The sequence below is a fragment of the Zootermopsis nevadensis genome, unplaced genomic scaffold, assembly GCF_977971745.1.
Source record: "Zootermopsis nevadensis isolate Lab colony 2312 unplaced genomic scaffold, Znev_1.0 Znev_ptg000006l, whole genome shotgun sequence".
Lineage (NCBI taxonomy): Eukaryota > Metazoa > Arthropoda > Insecta > Blattodea > Termopsidae > Zootermopsis > Zootermopsis nevadensis.
This window is the reverse complement of record NW_028259138.1, coordinates 14,594,466-14,620,799: the sequence shown is the minus strand read 5'-3', so window position 1 is coordinate 14,620,799 and position 26,334 is coordinate 14,594,466. Positions and strand designations below refer to the sequence as shown.

General features: G+C 40.8%; 1 protein-coding gene across 2 annotated transcripts in view; it reads right to left on the bottom strand.

The window, feature by feature from the left end:
• The window catches only part of LOC110831150 (dual specificity protein phosphatase CDC14AB), a 29,380-nt gene extending 3,649 nt beyond the window's left edge, over positions 1 to 25,731 (bottom strand). Inside the window, exons 1-11 of one of the 2 annotated variants that reach the window (XM_022066827.2) lie at positions 24,992 to 25,731; positions 20,365 to 20,537; positions 15,650 to 15,742; positions 7,421 to 7,500; positions 6,979 to 7,108; positions 6,150 to 6,237; positions 4,878 to 5,108; positions 3,191 to 3,329; positions 2,466 to 2,748; positions 1,849 to 1,973; positions 1,415 to 1,612 (exon numbers count right to left, since the gene is read on the bottom strand). In XM_022066827.2, coding sequence (XP_021922519.1) covers positions 1,415 to 1,612; positions 1,849 to 1,973; positions 2,466 to 2,748; positions 3,191 to 3,329; positions 4,878 to 5,108; positions 6,150 to 6,237; positions 6,979 to 7,108; positions 7,421 to 7,500; positions 15,650 to 15,742; positions 20,365 to 20,537; positions 24,992 to 25,040 — 1,589 coding nt within the window. In that variant the 5' untranslated portion in view covers positions 25,041 to 25,731. The remainder of the gene's footprint in view (positions 1 to 1,414; positions 1,613 to 1,848; positions 1,974 to 2,465; positions 2,749 to 3,190; positions 3,330 to 4,877; positions 5,109 to 6,149; positions 6,238 to 6,978; positions 7,109 to 7,420; positions 7,501 to 15,649; positions 15,743 to 20,364; positions 20,538 to 24,991) is intronic. The other variant, XM_022066828.2, reaches the window with a different exon arrangement.
• Between the last annotated feature and the right edge of the window lie 603 nt (positions 25,732 to 26,334).

Here is a 26,334-nt window from a genome sequence, read left to right as displayed (position 1 = left end):
CACATAAAAAGTTTGTGAGGGCCATAGTTTGGCAACCGCTGCTAAATTAAATTTGTTTTTGTACTCAATGCAAGGCCCCTGTACATGATTACAACATGTTATACGGAAACGGCCAATGCACGTCTTCACAGACGCTTGGCTGCATCTCTACACGACATGCAAATACATACCTCTAACTCCACCTATAAATTAAATACAATGCTCAAGATAAGTGAAAGGGCTGAGACAACACGAACAACTGGTTAGAAAGCAGACTGGTGTGTCCTCAGTTATCTCTTAATACAGCAATTAAAAGTTACCCTTTTTTTTACAGCACTTCACACAAAAAATAAATATTCAATGGACTCCTCTTATCCTGAAGTGATGAAGTATTGCTACATATTCATCATAGTACCTTTAATTAGATTTATAAACTGAAAATAATGACACCATTATATCCAAGTTTTCATTATGCAGAAGCAAACGGTCATCCATTACCCTCTCCCTGCCAGGAACCTGATCTGAGCAGAAGAGCCAGTTTGTATAAGGCGTGCCAACAATCTGATTTGGCCAGTGCTTAACAGCTCAAATATACATCAAGAGATGCCACAATGAGGCTCAATATTTTGTTTCCAAAAAAACCTCTTGTAATTACTCAGCCTTTACAATTATTGCACAGTTTGTAGCATTAAGTTAATCTTCCCACTTCCAAACAGATATAGCCTAATACTTAAGACAAAATCTACTCTTACTCTTGCCAACTTGCGGAAGGGTTCTAGTCCTTACGTTTACATGCCTTGATTTCAGTGTGTAACTTCAGCCATCCATGTTAGCAAAAGTTATACACACAGGCTATTTTAACATTAAGAGAGAACTTGTATTTTAATTTCAGCTAATTTTCCATTATATGAGTTATTTATGTCACATCTTAAAAATATGTTTTCAGAACATTGTAATGAAAAATAAACAAAAATTGAAAATAACACTGCATGACTGAGGAAGAACATGTTGAAAGTTGAATACTTTCATTAATACCTGTATTTATTTAAGTTCTTAATTTGGAACAAACAACACATTTCAGCATATGATGTACTGGACAAGTCTGTTTTAGTTAACTTCTAATTACATTACAAATGCAAAATGAATGGAACAGTTTTGTGATCTGAGAAAGCACCGGACTTAAAATTAAGCGGGGATCAAATCAAAGAAAACATAAAAACACAACTGTTCACTTTGAATAACGATATCAAAGCAAATTTTACAATTTATTTTTGCCCTAATTAAGGAACTGGAAATTGTTCTCATTCATTGTATTACCAAGAACAAATCAGACAATTATGTGCCTGGAAGAAGGGTAATAAACATACACTGTACAGAAAGTCAAGAGTTATTCACATAATTTGCCCAAACAAAAACATACAACTGGGTAACGTACCTTTTAGTCATAGCAGTGGTGGTGCGTGATGTTCTCTTAGTAGACACAACGTCCTTTTCCTTGTTGTGGGCAGCCACTATGGTACTGCTCACTTTTGCTGCCTTAAGAGGGGAAAGAATTGTGTTTGGCATCTGCTGTTGCTGTCCGCTGCGGAATGGCTGTGACTTGGCCCTGGTATGTGGTCTCCCATCTTCCAAGCTACAACGCAACAAATGTTCAATTAATATGACAGATGGTGTTAAGCACTCATCAAACACAACAATTGCTTCAGCCAGGAACACAGAACTGGAACTAGGGGTCAGGAATAAATAAATAAATAAATAAAGTAAATTTAACAGAGATAGGAATTTGTTCAGAGAAATGTACTAAGAAAGTTCCACTAAACTATTCTCAAGTTTAACATACTGGAGCCTCATAACACAAATGTTACTTACTGTACGGCACCAGTTGTTACTGATCTGGGATGTCTTCTCAGCGCCTTTATTTGATTTAACTTGTCACCCTGCGTCATCACGGCGATATTTCTATTGGGCTCATCACTGTTTTGGCTGGCAGCATCCTACAAGTGCAACAGTGGAATAAAAAACACATAGAATGTATATACTATGAGAAGTAGTGGGATAGTCCAACTCTACCCTCTGCCAGATACTACTACATCAAGAAGGCATGATTTCTGATATCAGACAACTGTTTTTCATAATACTGCAAAAACTTTAATCAGATCAGCAAAGTGCGTGCAGCCTATAAGTTGAGGACTCCTGCATCAGACTTTCTTCCTTCACAGCACTACCTCTAGATTAGTTACCATTCCACTGAACCCACAGTTTTGTAAAAACATTCAAATCAACTGAAAGCAAGGAGAACAGACGTGACTGATACGACAAGATGGCCACAAAGCACGTGCGTATAATTAGAAAATAAAGAGAGAAGCAGAGTTATTCAGAGCAAGGACCTTGAAACACGCATTTCTGGTAAATACTGTTCATAAGTACGACAAACAATTACAAAATATAAATTAGCAATAATTTTAATATCTCTCCATAATCCTCACCTCAATTAATTCCAGTTTTCTTCTGAAACTTGTTTCATTCTTGTTTTCATCTTCTTGATCATCTAATTTCATCGTGTCTACTTTATGAAGAATCCTGGACACATTGTCAGTTGCCTTTGAGTCCTTTTTCACTACCTTACCATTCTGTGTGTTCAGTTCAAAACAAAGAGACTTGTTGTTTCTCACACTGTAGATACCATATACGTGTTTCGGATACACGTTTGTATTCTCATCATTTTGCGATCGAAGCAAATCACCTTGAAGCCACATGTGGGACTGTTTACTATAAAGGAAACCATTTCATATAGAAAAGATGTTAGTTAATGTGACCACACTGTATTTCCAAAAGTGAATAAAATTTATCACCTTACAATGTTTCAGAATGTTATATATAAATAATGCCATAAGCAACTAGACAGAATCAATTATGAAACTACTCACTTTACTGAGATACGGTTTGTACTACATTCAGATGGAAACAATAGACTCCAGGAAGTGGTGGGAAGGGGGAGAGCAGGTTGTGACAAACAGTCTATGGTACCGAACATCTGTACTAGCAGAAAATGTATACCGAGGCATTTAAGAGTCACATACAGGGCATGAAGGGAGGAAAGAAGAGGTCTCCCACTACCAACGGAGAATTTTAAACGCACCAATTGAGCCATTATTTTAAATCAAAGTAACTGACAGTCCCCATAAAACGTGCACTAAAGAGCTGATCTTACTCTTCAAGCCACTGTTGTTGATGACCAATAATTGACCCTGGACGACACATTCGGATCCATGCAATAGTCTCGTGTGCTGAGAAATGATAATGCTTCATAATGTAGCAGCCTATGAGAGATCCAGTTCTGCCTAGGCCAGCTGTAAAACAAGTGTTTAGGCATTATATATAATCAGAGCCCACAATACTAATTGAAACAAGATGAAGCATAACATCACAGCATAGTTTCTATTTTTGGTTACAAACATTTTCCTATATAAAATTATATAAAAAAATTAACATTCCACATGCTTGTGAATTTTTATTTCCTATTCAGTGGCACGAAAGGGAATTAATAATTACATAACCCAAGACAAAATATACATTTGTAGGAGATGACAAAAATAAATATTCAAGTCTACACTAAAACATACAATGCATCCAGAGAAAGATCCCCTATCCCCACCCCAGTGACAGGAAGTACATTTGGTTTTCTTCTACCAAACCTCTGTTCTTGCTTGTCCATAAACATGATGGATTTATAATTTACATGAAGTTTATTACCAGCAGTTCATACAAAAGTTTGCCAGTATCAATTTTGACTAGCATAAAACTGCTAAATGGAATCGAGAACAATGTCAAATAAATATTTAAAAAATACTCTGATCAAATGCAGAACTGGAACTTCTTAATAAATTCAGTTCATAAATGGATACTTGTTGCAAGATTAATTGTGAATAAAACTTTGTATACTTCCCTTTATGGACATAAGGTCTTGGCTTAAGCACAGAACAACTGGCCCTGTGTCCCAGTAGCACACCACTGAATTGTTAAACCCTGAAGTTTAAATCCAGCAAAGAGCTCTGTAATATAGGAACTTAAATCCTCTTTCCCCACACGACAAAGGTTACCAAACCAAGAAAATGTGTTTACAAAATTTATAGACATCAATGAACGTGCATACTACAAATTACTTTGAAAGGACGAGTTACATAAAGAATATGTATATCTACGACTAAAATGGACTTGCCAGTAAAACATAACTAGTGATTACTTCATCAGTGACAGTAAGCAAGAAGTTCAAAATTGAGTTTCAAGCTGCATTTAAGGAGCAGTTTAAATTTCAGAGTTTAATAATCTGCATGTTTGCTTATCCCCAGTTTTCTTGTAGACACTTGAATGACTCAGCATATTACTAACTGAGCTGGTTTATATAAGAGTTCATCTGAATAAACAAACATTGCTGAGACTGTAAAGATCAAATGTATGAGTTTCATCAACAGATACAAAAATTAATTTTGTATCTCTCTCTCCATGGACAGGACATAGGTGTACACCACTATATGTCCAGGGTGTATGAATAACATATCTTAAAAGAAACAGTGGGGTAATTTCCACTGCAGATAGACAAGGCGGGCCTCAAGAGTGCACCTGATAAGGAACTTCATAATACGAAATTGTAGGAGTTTAACACAGAGCATAGAAAAAACAGAGACTCATACCACATTCACCAGGTGCTGCAAAGTACCAAGAACATCTGAGAAAGCTAAAATGTGTACAAACAATTTTAGAAATGGTTTGAATAAAGCCACAGGATGCAGAGGACGACAAAATAAAGGTCTGGGAAAGAGAAAATAGAAACCAACAAACAATGGTATTATGTAAAGAACTTGAAAATAGGACAATGAACTTCTTATTTCTGAACTTACCTTTACAATGGACTGCAATGGCACCTCGAGCACTTTCTGCAATGGCAAGAAACTGTTTCATGATGGGGTCACTAGGAGTGCTACCATCAATAAAAAACAAGTCTCTGTGATCGAAGCCAGCCTCTACGAATCTGTTTGCATCATATATCTTCTTATTAAGTCGAATTACAGTTGTGACATCATTCCTCCTGAAGTAGGCAAAATATGCTTCTGGTGCATGGAGGGGATAACCTGAAATCAACATATCTATCATTAATATCATTAAGCCAGATATATGAAAGGTAGTGGAACAGTGTACCAATGACACATCACCAAATTATAATAATCTGGCCTACAGATACAAATATTTAAAAAGACACCTGAAACCAAGTTCTTCCCAGAATGTTTCACAACTTTTGGTCCCTAAAACCTATAATCACTGCAAAATTTTACTCCTGATGCAATTTTGTTTACTAGGAGAGCTAAAAGTTTCCACGACCACTTTTACTCCTCATCAAAACTGTTCATCACCTTATCCCCCAATCACTAACCAACATGCTATATATGCTGCCCAAATATGTCTGTTCTGTTGTGCGTAAGTGTACAGTGTGGATTATCAATAACAAGACATTGCAACAAACAGAATAAAATAACGCCATAGTCTTTAATTTCCAGGAACATAATAATAGTGCAAGGACAAAGTTCATATTCTAACAGAAATTACAATTACAGCAATTACATTGAAAGACAGATTTTTATCACAATATTGGGTCCTAATTCATGAAAACAATGTCAAGTGTACTCTGGAATGATGGCGTTGGAAACTATGCCAAACAAAACTGACCTTCAAATGGCACAGTATTAATTATGGGGAGAAAAGTTGGTTGAACCTCTGTCCGCCTGTACGTGTGTGCGTAATACAAACAACAAATTCTACGGCTGCTTGTCTGAGGGAAAAGAAACATTTACATGATGCATTCACATTTTAAGGTGAATGCATTAAAAATGTCACAATGATTCTCAAAATATGAACCTAATGACAGCAAAATAATAAAATACCTGTAACATTCCTTTTAATTAGAAATAATCTTGTAGAGGGACAGCTTCAGACAGAGCATACTCTTCCTTATAATGTGCATTTATTCCACTGCTGTGTGTGGTTTTTTAAATAAAGATAAATTGTTTTATTGAAACACATGCATGGATTTAAAAGACTTGTGTACTATACAGGCCAATACACCAAATACACGTGCAAAGGATGTAAAATTCCAAGTGCCATAGAAATGTACAAACCATTTTCAATCTTGCTCTTTGCATGAGGACCACAAAAAGCAAGAAACTTCTGTGGCACAATCCAGTTCAGATCACCATTCTCTACTCTCTGAAACAAACAAAATAAAAATCATTTCTGAGTAAACAGGTGACTTGTCGCCTTCTTATTGGAGGTACCACAAAGAATATAATGTACAGAATGGCTACTGAGATACATGCTACAGCTCAAAGTTTCAGGCTGCTGTTTTGTATTTGGATGATACAATGCAACGCTGCTGCCCGTCACACAGCATATCTGATGTGGGCTTCCTGGGTACTCTGTTATCAGCAACTCACGGGTCCAGGCTACATGCAGGTTAGTGTTCAAGACGGTATGTAAGTATGCTATTGAACGATGCATTTTCATCTATGAGAGTTTTGTAAAAATAGATTCAGCTGATGCATGTAGGACATTTCAACAAGAAATCCAAGGTGTTAATTTTCCTCCAAGGTCTATCATTCACTATTTGGTCAATAAATTCAAAACTATAGGTTTGATACTGGACAAGAAAACAGAAAGGACACGCTACGTATCGGCTACAGGAAAATCTGATATTAATTTGAATCTAAGCTACTAGCCACACTGAAGAATTCACCATTGCAAACAGTGTTTATACGTCAGCAACTGCAAGCCAAGCAGTGGAAGTGCGCGTGCAATCGGAAAATGGGCTTAGGAGTTCCGCGCAGAATTCATTATTCCAGTCAGTGTTCAGATTTTCATGCTGTGATCTGTTTTAATAACCTCTAATCTATTTATCAGTCTTGATTATTGAATTAAGACACTAACGTCTATGCACGTATCTACTCTCACCTCATAGTACTCATACTCATCCACATCAAAATCTTCAAAGTTGAAAAAACCCAGGTTCAAAGCTTTATATACAGCATGGAGGCAGTCCATTAATGTAATGTGATACACAGACATTCCAAAGGATGCGTCTCTGAAACAAAAAAATACAAATTTAGCAAGTCGTCATGACAATTTATGGAAAAGATTTTCTTGAAGTTAATCAACAAATTTCAGCGCTTACAACTTTGTGTTCACACAGTGCACAAACGTAAAAAATACGCAAAGAATGTGTTGATGCTGCACAAAAGATATGAGGAAGGAGGCTTTCGTGGCAATAAATACGTGGACTGCAATATTCATGGTTGAGAGGGCATGTAGTCTAGTACGTGATTACAAGCATAACTCTAGCCTGTTTCGGACACACGTGTAAACACTGAAATGTTTTGTCTCAAAATGACAATACCTGAAAGGAAGAAACGGTGGATTTGTACCTCCGATCAATGGCCGGTATGCTTCTTCTGGAGTTTTCTTGAGATAAATTATCTGCAAATAGATATATTACATTAGTATATACATTAAAAAACAAGAGTTGTGCATCGAATGACTCGTGGAGTTCAGTACTGTCGAAAAAAATTGCCACAAATACTGGCAGAATGAAATTAGATTTGTCGCATTCCGACATTTATCTTTCGGAAGTTCTTGGCGAAACAACGTTGGCACGGGCATGCGCAAAGCTCGTGTGGAATTTCGTAAGCTTGCAGTTCATGGGTTGTGGAGTGATACTTATTTCTTCCGAAACGAAAACTTCGCCCGTTACTGCCCGTGACCACGTGGAAATGGCCTCAACGCACGTGACGTTTGCTGAAGGAGCTTCCAGAAAACAAGTCGGTTTGAGGAACGAGCATTACTGGTCTGTTGAAAATCCTCACTGGCTCGGCAAGCAGCGATCAACGGCGACTGACAGTGCGGCATCACTTAATTGGAATTGGGTCAAGGTCGTCAACAGGACGCTGCCAGATCTCTTGTCAGAGACTCTCTTCCAACGCGACGGCAACGACGACTAATCTAGGGGGTTATAATTGTTTTACAATGGAGTGGTGCCGAGTGAAATGACGAAGTAATTATCAAGAAACAGGAAGTGGTCATCACCATTTGTGATGGAAAGAAGCAATCCGGAGTGCAAAATTACAGGTTAGCGATGGCGCAACGCGATGAACAATGGGAGGAAGTTTGGCTTGTAGTTGCCCCGACCTCGTTATGTCTAGTTACGCAAATGATAACGGTTTGGAAGGCGCTGGTGCGACAGAGACAAAGCTTCCGCGTAGCCCGACTATCGGATTCTCTGTATTAATTCAATTCGAAAATGCGGAAAGATCTTGAGGCCGGTCAGGCAACCAACCGCCGATCCTTGATGACGGGATTCTGTTCCGTAATGGAAACGCTGATTTTACAAGTTTCGGTCACAGCAGTAGTGCCCAATAATGTTTTAAAGTCGGAGTGGACACCAGAATTTACGAACACTATAATTTAATAAAATAATTATATATAATTAACAAATTTAACGAAAACCATATTTTTAATAAATTCGTATTACTTTTAAATGTATTTTAGATCTCTAAGTTATTTATCTGTATTACTACAGACAACCACCTTCAAATTTATTTCAGAGTTCTCCAAATCTTCGTCCTGAATCTGAACTAAGGCGCGGGACCGTTCGCCAAGTTTCAGTTCAACGTCACCCGGAAGCCTGACGAGAGTTGTCGGTCTGTCGGTCAGGCGGTGGACCTGCCCGAGAGGCTGGAGCTCCGGTCAATGACCGTAACCCAGAGACTGGTTCAACCACTTTCCTGGTTCCCAGTAGTTCTCATTACAAGCACCAATCTGCAGAGGAAGCAACGGGCCACACCTGCGCGTAGCAACTGAACTCCGTTTGCTATCTGCACTAACGCAAACGGAATTGTAAAGCGCCTGCTCCACATTGGAAGTAGTTGCTTGCATGTGAACTGGACGCGGGAATGCTCTGCTTTTTTAAGAGTTGTCCACGCGAAACTACGTAAAACAAGTCGGAATATTCAGCCACAGAACCCGAAGGCTCCGCTGGACAGCTTCCGGAGTCAGCTGCATTCAGCCTTCCGCCTTAATGTTGGTCACACGCATTTCTTCCTGCCGTGTGGCCTTTTAAAAGAACCCCACAAAGAATTCCACGTACTTACTGCCAGTGCCATAGTAGGTAGACAGACACCGACGTTTCCGAGAAATGGATGCAGCAATTCATTTTCTGGCGATACAAATCCACACGGAACTACGGCCCGCAACATTAACCCAGACTTCACATGTGATTCATGCATTCGCCTGTAATAGACCTTTTACTACGAAGGCCGTGGAGGGATGATTCAGGCAGGAAACAGCATGTTAGGCAACCTGACAGCGTGGAAGAATTACTGAAAGACGGAACTTGTCACGGGGCGGAGGGAAGACGGAGTAAATCATAGATTATTATTACAGGAGTAAACTCATCGCCCTGATTATGAAGGCAGCAAGATCCTCTGAAATGCTGGTAAACTTCTGCCAGACTACACCCAGAAGGCAGCCATCTTCAGTTTCGCTTAATATTTTTGTGCGGCCCTCGACACAGACATGAATAGTCAAAACGTCCCGTTGTAATGAAAAGATTTCAGAGTCCTGAAAAGTGCTTATATTCCGAAATTGCTACGCCACTAATAACATTTACAGGTGGGCGTGGCTTGGAACATCATCTCTGGCAGCCTCCGATTAAAAGACTCTGGGAGCCACCGGTCTAAAACCACGAAAACGTCAGTCAGGGCGTCCAGTTATCAAGAGAGATTCATGTTGCACATCTCAGGACGCGGTACGCAACCGAACTCACCTGTTCGTCGCCCCTGCCACGTATCGGCCATTCCGAGTCGATGCATTCATTTCTCTCGTAGAAATTTATCAGACCTGCATTGGCTAGTAAACTCCGACGTCATGTAAGTAGTGGGCAGTGCTCCGTCGCAGGCCTGAGATGACGAGGCTTACAAAGGCGTGATAAGTAAAATCACCCGTTGAAATTTATGGAAACTGACATGAAATAACTTCAGAATAACTGGGTTCGAGCCCCACCCAATGAGCGCGAACTTCGTTTAGAGAAAGCTGTTTGAGAAACGTTTCAGTGGATATCTTCAACTGCACGACGCTAAACAGAATTTATAAAACAAACCAACTCCTTAAAGCGCACAGAACAACTCGCCAACGAAATCAGAGCAATCGGATGAAGATTAAACTTCCCCGAATTTTATTTGGCGAGGAATCCTCGACAGTGTTATCGTTGCATTAAGAGCAATGAATACAGGAGAAATATCCACCACCAGAACTGCGGGCATCATGAATATTGTCTCCGACACGCTGATCAGGAATTGCCCTACATACAGAGAACAGCTGTTTCTTCGACGGCGTTCCACTCAGTGAACAGAAACCGAGGACGTTACGTAAGAGTGTTTTGTGACTCGCCCAACGCAGCATCCAACACGCGACAGCAATTTTATCTCTAGGAGTAAATAAAATGTAAGCGTTCCGTCCGTCATTTAACCAGCGCGTGCAGACAGACGGACGGACATAAAGATCGCGCTGATTTTCACCAAACAATTTCCTGAAACAGGCCTATACGACTTAAAAACGAAGTTGTGCCGTTTGTACGCGAGGGAAAAGTTGCCCGCGTGCTTAACTAAGCAGTGGGGCAGTGGAGGTACAGCTCCACGAATTCTTATCCTCGCAGAAGTTGGCCGAGAACTGTGAGCTGCAGGCCCCGAGATACCGGGTGCAGCGGTGCCATACGCTTTTCAAAAAGAAGGGCCCACTTTCTATTATACAACACAGACTACAAATGGCGTACCACAGCCTTTGCTGTAAATTTGCCTTTAATAACTTTGGCTGTCCGGACCAAAAGTGATAACACATTTAACGCACTACAAACATTTCAAACGCACACCTTTCTTCTCAAGCGTTCAGTTTAAGGGGGGGAGGGGAGATGGGGGGGGAGGGGAGGGGGAGAGAGAGAGAGAGAGAGAGAACCCATGCAAGATGGAAGAATGCCATAAATCGCGAACGCCTTTTAAAAATGACCGGTCCTCATCTGCTCAGTCTTCGGGGTCTTCAGGGCAAGGCCGCCCGCAGTTTTCCTCCAACTGGACGGGCCAGTCTACCGATTGTCGGATGTGGGTAAAAATACACTACCATACCGATGGGGCCTGCTGCCTAGTTATTTCAAACATGGAATCAGCTTTAATGTTTACCTCGTTAAATGGACGACGATGTGCCCCGTCCCCTCGGGGTTCACCTAGAAGCATCTACTGAGAACGAATGCAAATCAAATGTCACGAAAGTGCCTTCCAGTAATACAAACCAAAAGCAAGGCGAAATAAAACATGGAAACGAACAGCTCGGCGTAGAAGCGCTAGTATGACGAGCAGAGTTAAGCACTGGACCTACAGACACCTCCAAATGCATGTTTCCGTTTACAAGCCCCAGTAAGTTTGAAACTAATCCAAGAGTGGGAGGATTTCAATCCTTAGACTTCATCCAGACATTTACGGAGTATTGCATCAGCTACAAGGTCATGACGCTGACATATCCTGTTCCTACCCTCGCGTGGTCGCCTGTCCAAGGCGCACCTGCTTCGCATCCTACCCAGGGCTGTCCCAATCAGCGAGCCTCAGACCCTGATTACTTCTGCATAAAGCAGCAAAAATGATTTACGTCGTTTGTATCACAACTAGGAGGGGGGGGGGGAAGTCTCTCTGGAACATCAGCCCATTCTCTGCACGTGCGTAACATTTAATCAAATCAAATCTGTTCAGAAGAAAATCGGGCACGCCTGTGACTCGCGAAACACGGAGAAACAATCAGCTGAACAGCTGATGTGCTGAAAGAGCTTACATACAAGCGACGTCATCGCAGGCCGCCCTTCGACCAGTTTCGATCTGAGTAAGGTTTAAAGATTTTAAAAAGGCCTTCAAATTCTCTCTTGTGTCGAGCTGCAGAACTATCGGAGACTTCGCAGTGGATTCCTTGTTGAAAGGCAGGCAATGGAAATATTTCGAACTATTACAACTGATTATTTCTACAAATCGTTAAAGACACACACATTTTCCATGGAGGTTTCGGGACGCCCAGCTGACCTGTATTTGAACTCCGATGAAAGGTCAAATATTACGCAGTGGCCGTAAGAAGCCCAAGTCCTACTTTGACTCGCTCAGCAATCTCCCAAGTATCCGCTTACGAGAACACAGCAGATGATTAGGTGAGAGTTGTTGGGTTTTTCGTAGTGAACTTTCGTCATATGCGATGGGTTTAGTTGTAAGAATGGGTGGAGATGTGGACGCCTGCTAGGCCTACTGGTTTCTTGGTCGTGTCGGGAATGCCGAAGACTTGAACCACGGACAACTAGGTCAGAATGACCACGCGTCGGGTTTTCTACGCACTTCTTTGTTAGTTCCTGGTAACGCAGAGACGCGAGGGCTCCTAGGGCAGCGCGTGTTTCAGAAACGAGAATGACGTAAGAACGAACTTCACAAGCAACGAGGTCTGCTGATGAAATATTTTCGCCTTCGCCTTCCTAATTGACGCAGTTTTCTAAGACACTTCATTCCTCAACCTAGCGCAGTAGCAAATCAGATGACCAATCAAATGGTTGACATTTCTACGCTGTTACCTCAAGAAGAAACAAATTTGAGCAAATTCTGTGAAGGTTCCCACTGCCTCTTGGCTCTCCTTTATCTTTGTGCTAAACTTCGACATTACGTACGGGAGTTAAACAAGCTTGTAGCTCAGATAAAAGGATGCAGATAAGACGGTCACTTATCTCAGCCATTTAGCTACTTCCTGCAATCTACTAACGTGACAGCCGATTTAAAAAGGCTATCTTAAATAAAATTAGCTCGTGTAGTGTGAAACAGGAACATCGCTTACGAAATCGCTGTATACGCAGGTCACAGACACAAGAAAGGCCGAATTCCCCTATTCGTTAGGCAACGTGGGCAGGAAATTCTGGGAGTACTAGTGCTTCGCCCCTAACCTGGAAGGGATCACAGAAATCGATAGAAATACGTCACTGGTTCACAGCACGAGAATCGCTTTTATCAACTGGACCTCGTGAACAAGTGCGAAGGCTTCTTTGGCGGTATTTGGAGAATTCACTAAAACAAGAAGTTGCCTCATTCCGCTGCTTCAATCTGTACACGAAGGTCAGGACTAATCCAAATAAACAAGTAAAACAAAATGAGCTTATTCAACAGTAATTTGCTTAAAACAGCAACACACGTAATTTATCGCATTAATTAATCTAGAAATTGGAGCGAATAAAATAAAAGTATCCATAACAAAATGTAAATATCAGCGTAAATAATTTGTACATCTGCTCGCTGACGATAAATCTCTTCCAATTTATCCCGTCTGTGACTAATGTCATTCTCCTCAGTCTATTCGAAATTCATAATCGAGTTTTTCAAAATATCATCGAGCGACTACAGTAACACAAAACAGAATACGCACGGACATTTGTATAAAAATCTAGTAGTTTTGGACCGTCCTTTCCTGTTTTAAAAATAATTCTGGAAGAACCTTCAACTGATGCACCTCTCGTCATTATATTTTTATTACAGAATAACTGAGATACAAGTCCATGAATATAATTTTCTTTTTTGTATTTTATGAAAGAGGGTCTCAATTTCTATACACCTGGAACGCGTCCCACTGAAATACATCATAATTCTTCTTTCATTTACGCCGATTCGATATACACCGGCGTAAAACAAGGGTTCGTTCTGCGCATGCTCATTCGACATGCTGATGCAATAGATTGCATCATTGCAGTAGAACGAAAACGATTTGCCGGCGTCGGGGTTTCGGCTTCCGGGACGCGAGCTTCAACAAAGCCGGCGGAAGGAGATTTGTGGCGGTCGACGGCTTCGGGCGTCGAACGCCCCACTTCTGCATTCCCGTCTGTGTGCTTAAGGACAGGACCGCTTTTACGACGTTACAGAGAAAAAATCTGTCCTTGTTGGTAAAAAAAAAGTTTGAAAAGTCGCTTTAAAAAGAATTGACAGACGGAATACAATGTGCACGCCGACGTAATATTTCTGCGCAACTAAAACAGACGACTGAAGACAGAGCAAAGCCCCAATTAGGATGGTAAATGCAAATAATCACTCGACAAGACGATAATTACAGCCGGCGGAAAATAAACCGTCGGCCGACATGACGGCGTTATATTTTTACTTGTTCGACTGGTTCGGCGATGACAATAATTTTCAAATGACCCGGACTCCGAACGACTTGCAAATGAGAGCTATTTCAGGCAACAGCGACGTTTACACCTAGAACGAGATTCGAGCAAAATTTTATGCCACCTCAGCGTTATAATACATTTAACATAATAAAAGCAACGAAACGTCTTCCTTTCGTTCTTCTAAATCGGTCTGCAAATTTTAAACATCTACTATCTCGAAACTGAGACAGTGAACCGATGTTCTGAAGCTTGCAGCCGTGGTTCGGGATTCTAACGTCGTTTAGACTCGTAAGTACGTGCCAGCTCCAGCCCTGAAGGCCACAAGACCAACATCGACGAGTTCATGGCCGTAAAAATCTCAAAATCTTACGATTCAACAGGCCCGTTCTTAGACTCCACAGATCAGACCTCAAATTCTCCTTGAATCACAAGTTGACCAAATTCCATTACTTGAGCCAATTAATAGTCTGCATCGATGACCGGCCGGCCATACGAGGAAGTTACGATAACTGGTTTCAAACAAGGTCAATCTTGAAGAGAGCCCAGGCGCCTGGCTGTCTAACGGCATTCTCTGATCGACATCTTTTACTACATCTCCGTGTGCAGTTTCGAAGTCAGCTCACAATAAGAGTACAATGGAACATCGCACTCCTGGCTCTCTGAAAACGTCGAGATTAAAATTGTACGTTACCACGCACAAGGAAACATTCAACCGTAGTCTCGTTAAATTTGCAATTCATTTCCAGGATAATTCAACGTCGAAAGACCTCCTCCCACGGCCTCAAGTGGCCTGCACTGCACTGCATTACAAGGGGTGCACATGTGTGAGGGTGGAGTAGCCAAACACGGCGAATGAGGCACGGGGGAGTCCCTGGTTAACCTCATCGTAATTTGTTCCCTCGTGTGTGGCCCCAGTCCCGCTGCCGTTTTGCTGGGATGCATCGATAGGTTAGGTTAGACCGAGCTGAGGTCCCGCCTACAGACTGACCGTGCGATAGTACACAGCTACAAGATAAGTGAATGCGTTGACTTTGGCCTCCGCTCAGGGAGTCTGCACAAAGTGAGAATTTCCCCCGCGGAAGTTTACTCAGAGGCCCAAGGGCCTCAGCTGTAAAACCTGAGCGAAAAACTGCAACGGATTTAATGGCGTCTCCATCTGAAATAAACGCACAACCTGGTGATCCGCTCGTCACAGACCCGTCTGCAAACACAACTGCGTCATCTGCAAGGTGGTGCATTGGGGACCCCAGACTCGATTCTAGGGGTCTGGCCAAATAATGCAGCATCTCCCTCCTTTATCTGGAGTCCTGTACATGCAATGGTTAACATTCGGAACACGAGTTCTGTGAATACAGACTACACTAACACTTCTCCATCTTCCTTGCACAATATTCTTAACAGACTCACCACATAAGACGCTATCAAAAATGCGGCATTCACTCTCTTCTGGGCATCCATGGTTGTGTAATGCACGATCTTCTTCTTTGCCAGCGAGAAGGACTGAAACAAAGAGAAGTCTCCGTCAAAATCTTTTGTGCGAGCGCAGGGACATCTTTTCTTAATTACTTTACGGAGTGACATCTTGCGGCGCCAGGCGTCGGTTCATGCACTAAATGTCTCGAGTCGAGCGCGACGCATGTCGGCATATTGGCCGAAGTCCGGTCAAAAGTCAAGACAATGACGCGGAGGGTCTGGTTCTCCACGAGTTTCCTTCCCAAGGCCACGCCATGAATCAGACTGCAACGCCTCTTGTGAAGCAGTTCGTCGGAACCTGACTTCTGCACCACGACCATGCCCGAGGCCAAAGAGCACCCTGATGGCAGCTGCAGGGCATTCGCAAACATGGGAAGGGGATGAATTACTGGCGGAGAGAGAATCAGGCAGAGTATTAGAGTGGACGGATGACATACGAACCACAAAGAAGGGCAGAGACCCTTCGCCGAAGCAGGTTCTGGAACGGGAGGCAGAAGGTGAGACACTGCGAAGGCGGTCGAAAGCTTTTGAAACCGAAAAGCGTCCAAGGGCACATTTTCGGTTTTTAGAGTTCCATCTTCAACTTTTCAGCATGTCAGGAAACATTTAATTTTTTTCAGTATTTTAAAATTAGTTTTACAAAAATTCAAGGTCAAACGCAAAATTTAACTACCTTGAAATGTTCTGACTTTATATTTTACTCTAAAGTATTGTGATTAATTAATGGAAGTGTGTTTTTGTAGGGGTGGAGTGTACTTGTTTATATTATATGTATTTTGTTGTAATTGTGTAGTGTAAGGACCACTGCCACCGGGCGCAAACAAAATTGCATTAACTAAAATAATAATAATAATATTATTTCAATGCTCGTGGTTCAAACGAAACGATACAACTGCATTTATGGTCATGTGTGAGGCACATTTGCCCGTTTATTTAAAGTTTTAAATGACAGAATCTCCTGAAACAAGTAAAAGTGAATCATAAAAGTCTGAACACATTAATTCCTAACGGTTCACAGCACGTGAGGTGTCCGACTCTGTATTAAGTCGTGTTAGCGAAGGGGGTTGATATACTTCTAGGGCGTCTGTGGGGCGTTCTCTTCACTAAACCACGATGACAGTTGCGTCATGTGAATCCGACCTCGTCCTGTCGTATGTTTTAAACTCCGGAGACTGCAATGCCCTTAACATCGAACACCTCGTGGCTGAACTTTCGGCGAGAGGAAACTGTAACCTGTTTGCAGCAACGTCATTTGCTCTCTTCCTACTCCAATCCTTGGTCCCACTTGGTGCTGTAGGTTAAGTCGTGGCTGTTGGTGGGCGGCCTCAGTGGGCAGTTGTCACGCCAACACCTCAAAAAGCGAGGTGGGGCTGATCCATGCATGAACACGGCGTTCTCTTGCGCTCGAGACCTAAAGCGGAAAATAAAGAATCCGTCCCTCTCAGTTCTTGCGTGCGCAAGTTTTGGGTGCATACGGCAACGGGTAAAGAGTGTCGGCTTAGCAGGAACCTGCCCTGCCGATCCTGCGAGATTTTAGAGAGATTCGATTCCTAATATTTAACAGTGTTTAATTCACAGACTGACACATAAGTAAAAACTCTAGCCAAAGGAAACGCGCAAGAAGGTTAATCTACGTATTGTCCAATTTTACAAGAGTAAGGCAACTGACACGCGAACATACGTCGACATACTTCAATAAGTTCCATAAAACAACGGGAATTTCTCGACTAGCTCAAACACTATTTAACACCTTCTCGGTTGGGTCTGAGCTCCATCGACCAGAGACCTTAAGTCAGATTCTAGAAGGGCACAAAATCTTGATTTCAGCTTATTAAATAATACGGGAAACGAAAGATAAAAGTTCTCAAGTATAATTAATCAAATCAATGGCCCCGGCTGGAATATTTGCTTTCTTAAACAACATTTTCAAATGCTCCGATCTGCAGCGTCTACTAAAGGAAATATTCTGTATTGGAATGTTACGAGTGAAAACTGAACATGCAGTATAAACTGTCCAGGTCAAATTTAGTAAAAAAAAAACATCGAGCAGCTTCGGACACTGGAACATGCCAGGACTTTCCATCGAAGCTTTCATTTCCCGCATTTTGCAAAAAAGACATTTCTCGTGGGCGGGCAAAAGCTGGCCACAAGAAACAAGTGGGTGGCAAGCGTGGATTCAGCATTTCATTAGAACGCGTCAAATGCCAACGAAGAGCTGCCTTTCTTCAAGATTACACACACGCCATGCGAAACGCAATCAGCCCGACTCCAGAGGACGTTTTTGAAGCTCTCCATCATTTACAGAATAATTTTCGAAATAAACGTTTCCACACAAATTCTGTACAAGAAACGAAGTCAGTTTTGAAAATTCTAAAAACTGTGACACTCGTGGGCACAGGTGAGAGAAGACTGAAGAAAATGTATTACGATTATTTTCGTACCAGGGAGCCAAATATCCGGAAATATGAATCACAACACCGGGTATCAAAGGGTGCGATATTTACAATTCTCATTTCTGCGAGACTCAACAGACGGCGATTTGTAATATCGGCGCTCACGAAGTTGCGTTGTGGCTTGGCCCACGCATGGACTTGGGAGACTTCCAATATGGACGCGACAGACGCCGTGCAGAGTGAAGACACGGCGACACAGCCCCGAAGGTCACGAAACACTTCTCACCGCCGTGAAAATCTCGTTTCACATTCATAAAATGTGTCAGAGAACTTTTTGACCAATATTAAGTGTTGCAAAGCCTTCGCAGATAGGGGGCCTAGACAGAGCCGTGGCTACGGCGAGGGGCAAATGAATGTCGATGCGCTCTTCCGAAGAACGAGGGGCGAATTCCATGCGCATGGCAACTGCGGGACGCCATGCAATCCAGTCTGTGGGACGAAGCCGCCGCGTCCTCGGGTTAAGGATGGCAGAAGTTGCGGTCAACCACCAAAATCGGGTGATCCTTGGAGTGCTGGCCATATGAATACAGTGTGTCACAAAATGCCACACATTTCAGAGAAACAGGACTCATCTGGCTCTGGATATGGACCACTGCCAAGCTCTTGTGAATACGACAGTCGATGGAGGAGGATTTCTTCACTACCTCAAAGGCCATTAGGTTCTCAAGAGGAACTCAGATCCATGAATTTAATGACAATAGGCCGAGAATCGCAGATTTTCACGCACGTTACTTTAACAGTTTTACAAGATTTATTCAGAATGAAACTGCATTCAAGAAATACTTGTTCAAGTTTTGGTGTTACGCATAAAGAATTCGAATTCAAAAGGATCTATGTCGCATTTACAGTTTCTGACCTGCTTTCGTTTTCCTACGTCTACCTTCCGAACGTGTTACGCATACACTTAACCTTGGCATGGGCGTTCTGTGTTTTGGGGGGGGGGGGGCCCTCTCCGACTGCGTGTCTTCCTACACCACAGAATCTAGAAAAGAAAAATGAGCCTGGAATGCTGTGCCCTCGCAAAAAGTCAGTGTTGGATCGGGCGCCAGGGTCACTGTGCCCGTCAAGAAGGCTGTTTCTGATGAGAAAGGGCGGCAGCGTGGACATATGACATTCACGGTTTTAGGTTGCTCACCGGAAGACCTCTCCCGGGCCCCTGGGATTGCCGTGTTGGCACCAGCTTCCCTCTCCTCTCTAACGCATGGGAGCTGATCTCACGCCTGAGTTTTGTGCTTGTCAACCCACGGGCTTCTGTCTGCGGAGTGACCCATCACAGGCCTTCTGAATATAAAACGGCATTTACGTCTGATTGTGAGGAATCGCAGAACGGGCCGTGTACCTTTCAACCTGGAGATAAGAGCAAAGAAGCCACCGAAACCGTCGGCGACAATCTGCCATCAGGGAGGGGGATGGAATCAGAAATACAAATAGGGGTGACCCGGTTTGTACCGGGCGGCACGACCTACGCCTCCCAGGATCTCAGGAAGCAGATCAGAGAAATTGCCCTTCGGACGCCACTGGGTTGTGCCCCAAAACAAGATCGTCTTCACGCCCCTTGTCTCCCGCACCGCTTCAGGACGCACCACGCTACCAGCAAAGATGGCGTCGAGGCCTTGCAGTCCATGGCTGCACAGGAATTGAGGTCGGTGAGGTGCATCTTCTCCGGAAATTCACATCGAGTACCGTGGGGCAGTAACACGGAAACTGGGCAGAGCCCTGCTGATGCAAGAGCTCCAAACCCTGCGGGGATTCTAATCTACATACTGCGAATAAACCCAAAATGGAAGAAGTGGCCATCACATGCAACGCAGTGTAGGCGTGGCAGCTGTTAGCTGTTCTGCATGCTTGGATGTGGCACTGATGGCGAATTAAAATGGGCGAAGGTCAGGCAATCCAGAAGCAACACCTGAAACCACCCCCTGCTTCTCCCACCTACCTCGAAGGCCAAGAAGCAGAGGCCTCCAGCAAAAACCATCCAACCAAAGTTCTTTTCGCCAAGAACAAATTTCTTGACGGGATCATCCCCTCCATCAGCAGCAGCAGGCCCTGCTCTTCCAGCGAAGACAGCAAACCCATTTTAAGTTTACAGTAGGCACTGTCTGCCATTGACAACCTTCAACTTTTGATGCAGTTTATTCTCAAAAGGGAAGTTTACACCAAACTCAAGAGGAAAAAACATAACACTGCATAACTCACCTTCAATTTCTTGTTGAGTTTTTGGCAATACCTGTAGAGCATTGCCAAATTCAGCGGTCCGAAATCAGCATAAAAATTCTCGTACACCAATTCATCATCCACACTGAAGTAATGAGTGTTAGCCGTGGACTTCGGTTTAACTGTTGTTCGAAGCGTCACGAAGTACAGGCGATCTGAAACGAAGGCAAAATAATTTAAATGTTTAATTCGTTGGAACGGGAAATAGCTGTGAAATGGGATTCTTGACGCAGCGTTGAGGGCAAAAATCCAAACACTGTCACTCGGGAACAGTAAAGTTACATTTTCAAATAAACCGCGCTAGCATCTTAATTGCAAGCCTGTGACAATAAATATGCCACTGTTAAGAAAAGTACCCGATTTCCCTAACACGCCGTATAAATACATATATCAACTACAAACGACAGGACAAATCGATAACATTATCTCTGGAAAATGTAAACACTTCCATGGTATATTACTACTGGAAGTGTGTCCATTGGTTCGGTTAAGTTGAGGAGTGTTTAATTATCGAACTTTAGAAATGCAAGTAGTGCTTGGGTGGTTAGCACTCCTGCTTTGTACTCAGAAAACAACTATCCAGTCTTCCTCAGTCCCTCCAGGCAAATGCCAGGACAGCTCCTTAAATTAGGCCACGACCACTTCTATAACAATTCATTACTTGCTAATCAACCGATCACTCAACTCCACGTAATCTGAGCTACTGACAGTGTCGTTAAATGGATCAGAAACAAACGAAGAAAACCAGAATCAACTTAACTGAAAAACCAACAGTGTTAAAGGTGAGGAGATGGAGAAATGTCCTAGTGATAGCCGAAAATGGGAGTGTTCAACTCTTGCTATGGTATTACTTAATGAAAAACATTTCTAGTGCCATATGATATTTGAGATTCTTACAGAGGTGAAGATGTCTTCTGGGTAGTAATGATATGCGGACTTTTAAGGGGCCCATACACAACACCAGCCTGTATATGCAAACAAGGGACTGCACAAACATTTGTACTGTGTCGTGGTGAATGACTGATTACACAAGCAGCTTGCCCGATATCAAAAGGTTTTGACATTTCTCAAGCAATCATGAACTTGCACATACACGTTTGTGACATGTATGTCGATACTTGCGACAATACCTGGAAGTACACATTACACTAACAAGCCATCACTGAAAGATTACCTTTAAAGTAGGATTTGAGGTTCTCATGGAGTGAGTACGAAGATGGCCGTCTTCTGGGTTGTAGCACCACGTAGTCTGGTAGATGTCTATGAAGCTTTCAGAGGTCCTTGCTGCCTCCACCATCAGGGAAATGATCACTACGATGGCGGCGGCAAGGACCTCTGAAAGCTTCATAAACATCTACCAGAGCACACTGCGCTCCAACCCAGAAGATGGCCATCTTATAGATTATCTTTTGTCTCACTCATACAGAAAGATTTGCTTCAATTGAAAGTTGTTAAATCCTGTAAATATTTATGTAAATAGAAGCAACAAGTGTAAGTGTTCACATTAATACATCTCCCACATCCTTGGCTTGAACTATGAAGAATCTATGGAAAGTAAATCAATTCTAATTCAACGAGTATTAACAGAGTAAATAAAACATTTGGTCAGAAGCTCTCTATCTTTACTTGGTACATAAAACGTGGCTTATACAAAATAATAATAAAAGGCTGCAGAGTAGTCTAGTCTGAAAATGAAAGGAAATCAACCACAGGTCAAACAGAGAGATGATGGCTAAGCAAGCCGAATCACTCGTCGAAAGTCACTTCAGACAGTTCAAAACGATTCTGAACTCAACTCTGTGAAATCCATTCAGCAAATGAATGTTGGCAAAAGTGGCTGGTCCAGCATTCAGGCTAGCCTAATTCACACAGTCACTTGTTTCTGCATGCAGGTCAGTGTCACATATTTGGGCAGATGGCAATGTTTCAGAGAGAGAGAAAGAAACTGTCTCCACCTTCAGGGCACTGAGACACTGGTACCTAGCCAGATGACCGACATCCTGGGCTCTCATTTGTACTGCCCGTTCACTTTAGTATATCACGTACTGCTGACTGAACTACAATAAACTTCAACTGGAATATTTAAGAAATATGTTGCCCAGACAGATAAAATACACCATCAACCAATGATTATGCACGTGCATGGTAAATAGAACATCTGCAATTGAACTATAGTTGCTCCATCTTTAGAAGTACTTCATTCATATTCTCAAATCTTGTATTTAATGTACATTAGTATGTCTGTAATTACAATGATTCTAACTATTTAAAATGGTTTTGATTTACCAATCAGGAAATTTAAAAATATAAACATTTTTTGCTGAAATGCAGCAAAGTAGTTATCCATCATTTTAGCATGAAAGTTTTTTACAGTTACCCCAAATTGTAAAATATTTGCAAATAACTGTGCTGTAAACTCACTTTGATTATTTACATCTTTTGTTTTGCTCACTACATTACAATTTTTTAAACTGAAATAACATCAAATTAAATTAGGCCAAACTTAAAATTTAAATAAATGTCAGCTTCTAGTATGTGTATACTTTTCTCATTCATTGTAATATTGCTAAGCTGGTGTTGTATTACATTACTCAAATAACAAAGAAACTATAAACTCAAGTGAAGTGATTTTGTGATAGAACCCAAGTGATTCTTAAGTAAAATATAGTATAGTAAATTTATATAAAGTGTTATGAATTACAATACATGTATCTAAGGGCAGTATTTTTCAAGTGTAATAAAACAACTTGTCACAAATAATTCTCAACTGATAAAGCCCTTTTCAATTTTACAGATGAAATCATATATGCTCTTAATAACAAAATTCATGCTAGTGGAATATATCAGTGATATTTCTAAAAAATTTGATCATGCAAGTCATGAATTATTACTGTTAAAACTACATTTTTATGGAATTCAAAATATGGCTGGTCAGTGGTTTAAATTGTACCTTTATGATAGAAGGCAGCAAGTAGAAATACAATCATCAGATTCAAATAATAGCACCTATTCAAATTGAAGTATCAGAAAACACGGGGTTGCTCAAGGTCCAATTCTTCGTCCTCTGCTTTTCCTCATATATAACAATGATTTACCACCAACCATTAATTCTCTGTCTATACCCATACTTTTTGTGAACGATACTAATATTATTTCACGTCCAGAAACTGGCTGTTTCCAAATTTGAATGAAAAATGTCTTTCCTAGCTTAAACAAATGGATTAAAACCAATAAACTCACATTAAATTTCGACCAAACAAATTTAATGAAATTTTTTACCACCAACAAAAATGTTGTTATCTAAGTACAGAGTATGAGGATAAAACAATTGAAGAAGTAGAAAGAATTAAATGTCTTGGTCTATAAACTGCCAATAACCTAAAATGTAAAAAACATATTCAGTACATTACCCCTAAGCTAAGCTCAGCATGCTTTGCTATAAGGGCAGTCACATCATTCACACAAAAACTTTAAAATTAGTCTATGTTGCTTACTTCCATTTGATCATGTAATATGAAATTATTTTCTGGAAAAACTCAACAGACAGCAAAAAGGGATTTTACATTCAAAAGAGGATAATTAGAATAATATCAGGCACTAAAGGGAGAGCCTCATGTAGGGAACTGTTTAAGAAATTTAATATTCTTCCACTAGCCAGTGAAATCTTGCTCTCATTATTATCATTTGTAGTGAAAAACATGGAAAGATTTCAAACAAACTCAAATATCCACAATATAAGAACAAAATACAGATATAACCTTCATATGACACATACTAAACTCAGTAAACATCAAAAATGAGATTACTATACTGTAATAAAGCTATTCAATAATCATCCCCCACTATAAGAAGTCTAACTGAAGATATAAAGAAGTTCAAGCCACCACTAAAAGAGTACCTCCAATATCGCTCCTATGCCGTAGAAATTTATCTAAATGAAAAATTTTCAGCTATTAAAACTACGTGTCTGCAATAGTGTTAATGCTTTCTTGTGTAATTATTTCTGCAGTAATAATGTAGTTGACTGTAAATTACTGTCACGAAAACAAAATTTATATTTGTATTAGAAATAAGTATTATATTTATACTATGGCATGTTCTACAACCTTAGATTTTTAATGTGTAATCTAGACAAGGATTATTTCCCTAAACAGCATTGCTCTGTCGATTACTGTACCGGTGAAGTGTGGTGTTTTCTTTACGGCAGACTAAATTCTTAAATGCTGTTTAGGCAAGCTTCGGCTTCACAGGGTGAAAGTGCACCTGTGTAATACAATAAGCAGTTTTGTTAGATAATTTTGTATTAGGTCACCTTAATGCTAGTAACCTAAATTTAATGAGAGTATAATTATGCCAGGTCTAGTAACTATAGATAAAACCTTATGTAGTAAACAACTGATTTGATTTAAAAATGTGATTTAATTAATTATGAGTTAAGAAAATTACACAAATCACTCAGTTCAGTTCAATCATTCTTGGCCATAACATTTCATGGGATCTTACAAAAAACAAACTCGCCACCACCATGTTTACATATGGAACTAAACTGTAAAATCATGCACAAATTGTCTTGCAAATTTGACTTTTTCAAATGCGAAAATCAGCATACCTTTAACATATTCTGATGCACACACCAGAACTTCATTGCCTTCATCCATGTTAAATGCTTTATTCACTCCTTTTCATACGTAAATTTGCGAAATATCAATCCGTAAAATCACATTTCACTTCACTCTTTCTGCTAAAATAATAACTGCCACACTTTCAAGTACGATCACATATGACTGCCCGTAATGGCACTATACAGATACAATTTTCGTGTCCTTTTCAAATAATGCACAGAATATCAAGCCACTTGCCGTTCATTCGAACGAAGCACGAACATTTCGATTTTTAATACATACTCGAATATAAAATCATTTTCAAGAACGCTGCACAATTTTATTACATGTACAACCAATTAATTTGTAAATTACACAGTAAAAATTAGATGATTTGATCAATTCCAATGATTTCCATAATATGCATGATCTTCCGTAGTTTATTTGACAATAATTCGGATTTGCCGGGAGATCAAAAGTAGGCGTACGGTATTGACGTCGCACAAACTTCTTTTTACAAACACCTGGTAGCATACTACAGTAGTGAAATTTATACCGGATTAATGTCTTCTTATAGTTGCCATAGCTCATAAACTCTCTGATTTTACCAATACGACATCAATCATGCATCCCCATACAACACATAACTCAACTAAACTGCCATGTCTTTTCAATGTATACAAAAATCACGTGGGATCTCGCAGACCAATCACAAGCGACTCAGTTAACGGACTCCTCCACAGACCTAAATGACCTGCCCTCTGTTATTAACTGACACAATGTTATATTCCCATTCCTTACGCTAAAAATAGGATTTATGGGCTATCAAAAGGATTCTAATTGATGCCTCAAATTAAAATACTTTTTTGTAGTTACTGCGATATTTAAAATTATTACAGTTACCTCAATTAGTCTAAATTTAATTTCTTATTTTTTGCGTTGTGCGACATCTATCAGAAGTGTACGTAAATTTTGCTTGTGTTCCCAATTGCAATTGTCTGAATTAATGCCACGATCTTGCGACGAAGCGATGATGTGACGTACAATGCTATCATTCACAGTGGTATGGTTCAATACAACAGAAACCCCATTTCCACTTGGTGAGAACAATTCCGACCGAATTTAGTTGTTTAATAGTAAAGTTTTTCGAAAACTCTCAAACCAAGTCAGTTTCAATTCGATGGGATAACTTTAACCAACACCTTGAATAACACAAATACTTCAGGAGCAAATCTGCGAAAATAATTGCATGAATTGAATTTTTAGCTCACTTGGATAAATACGAAATGCAAGTTGCATAATTCTATATCAGCTTAAGCTACTTTAATAAACATTCATTATAGTATTAATA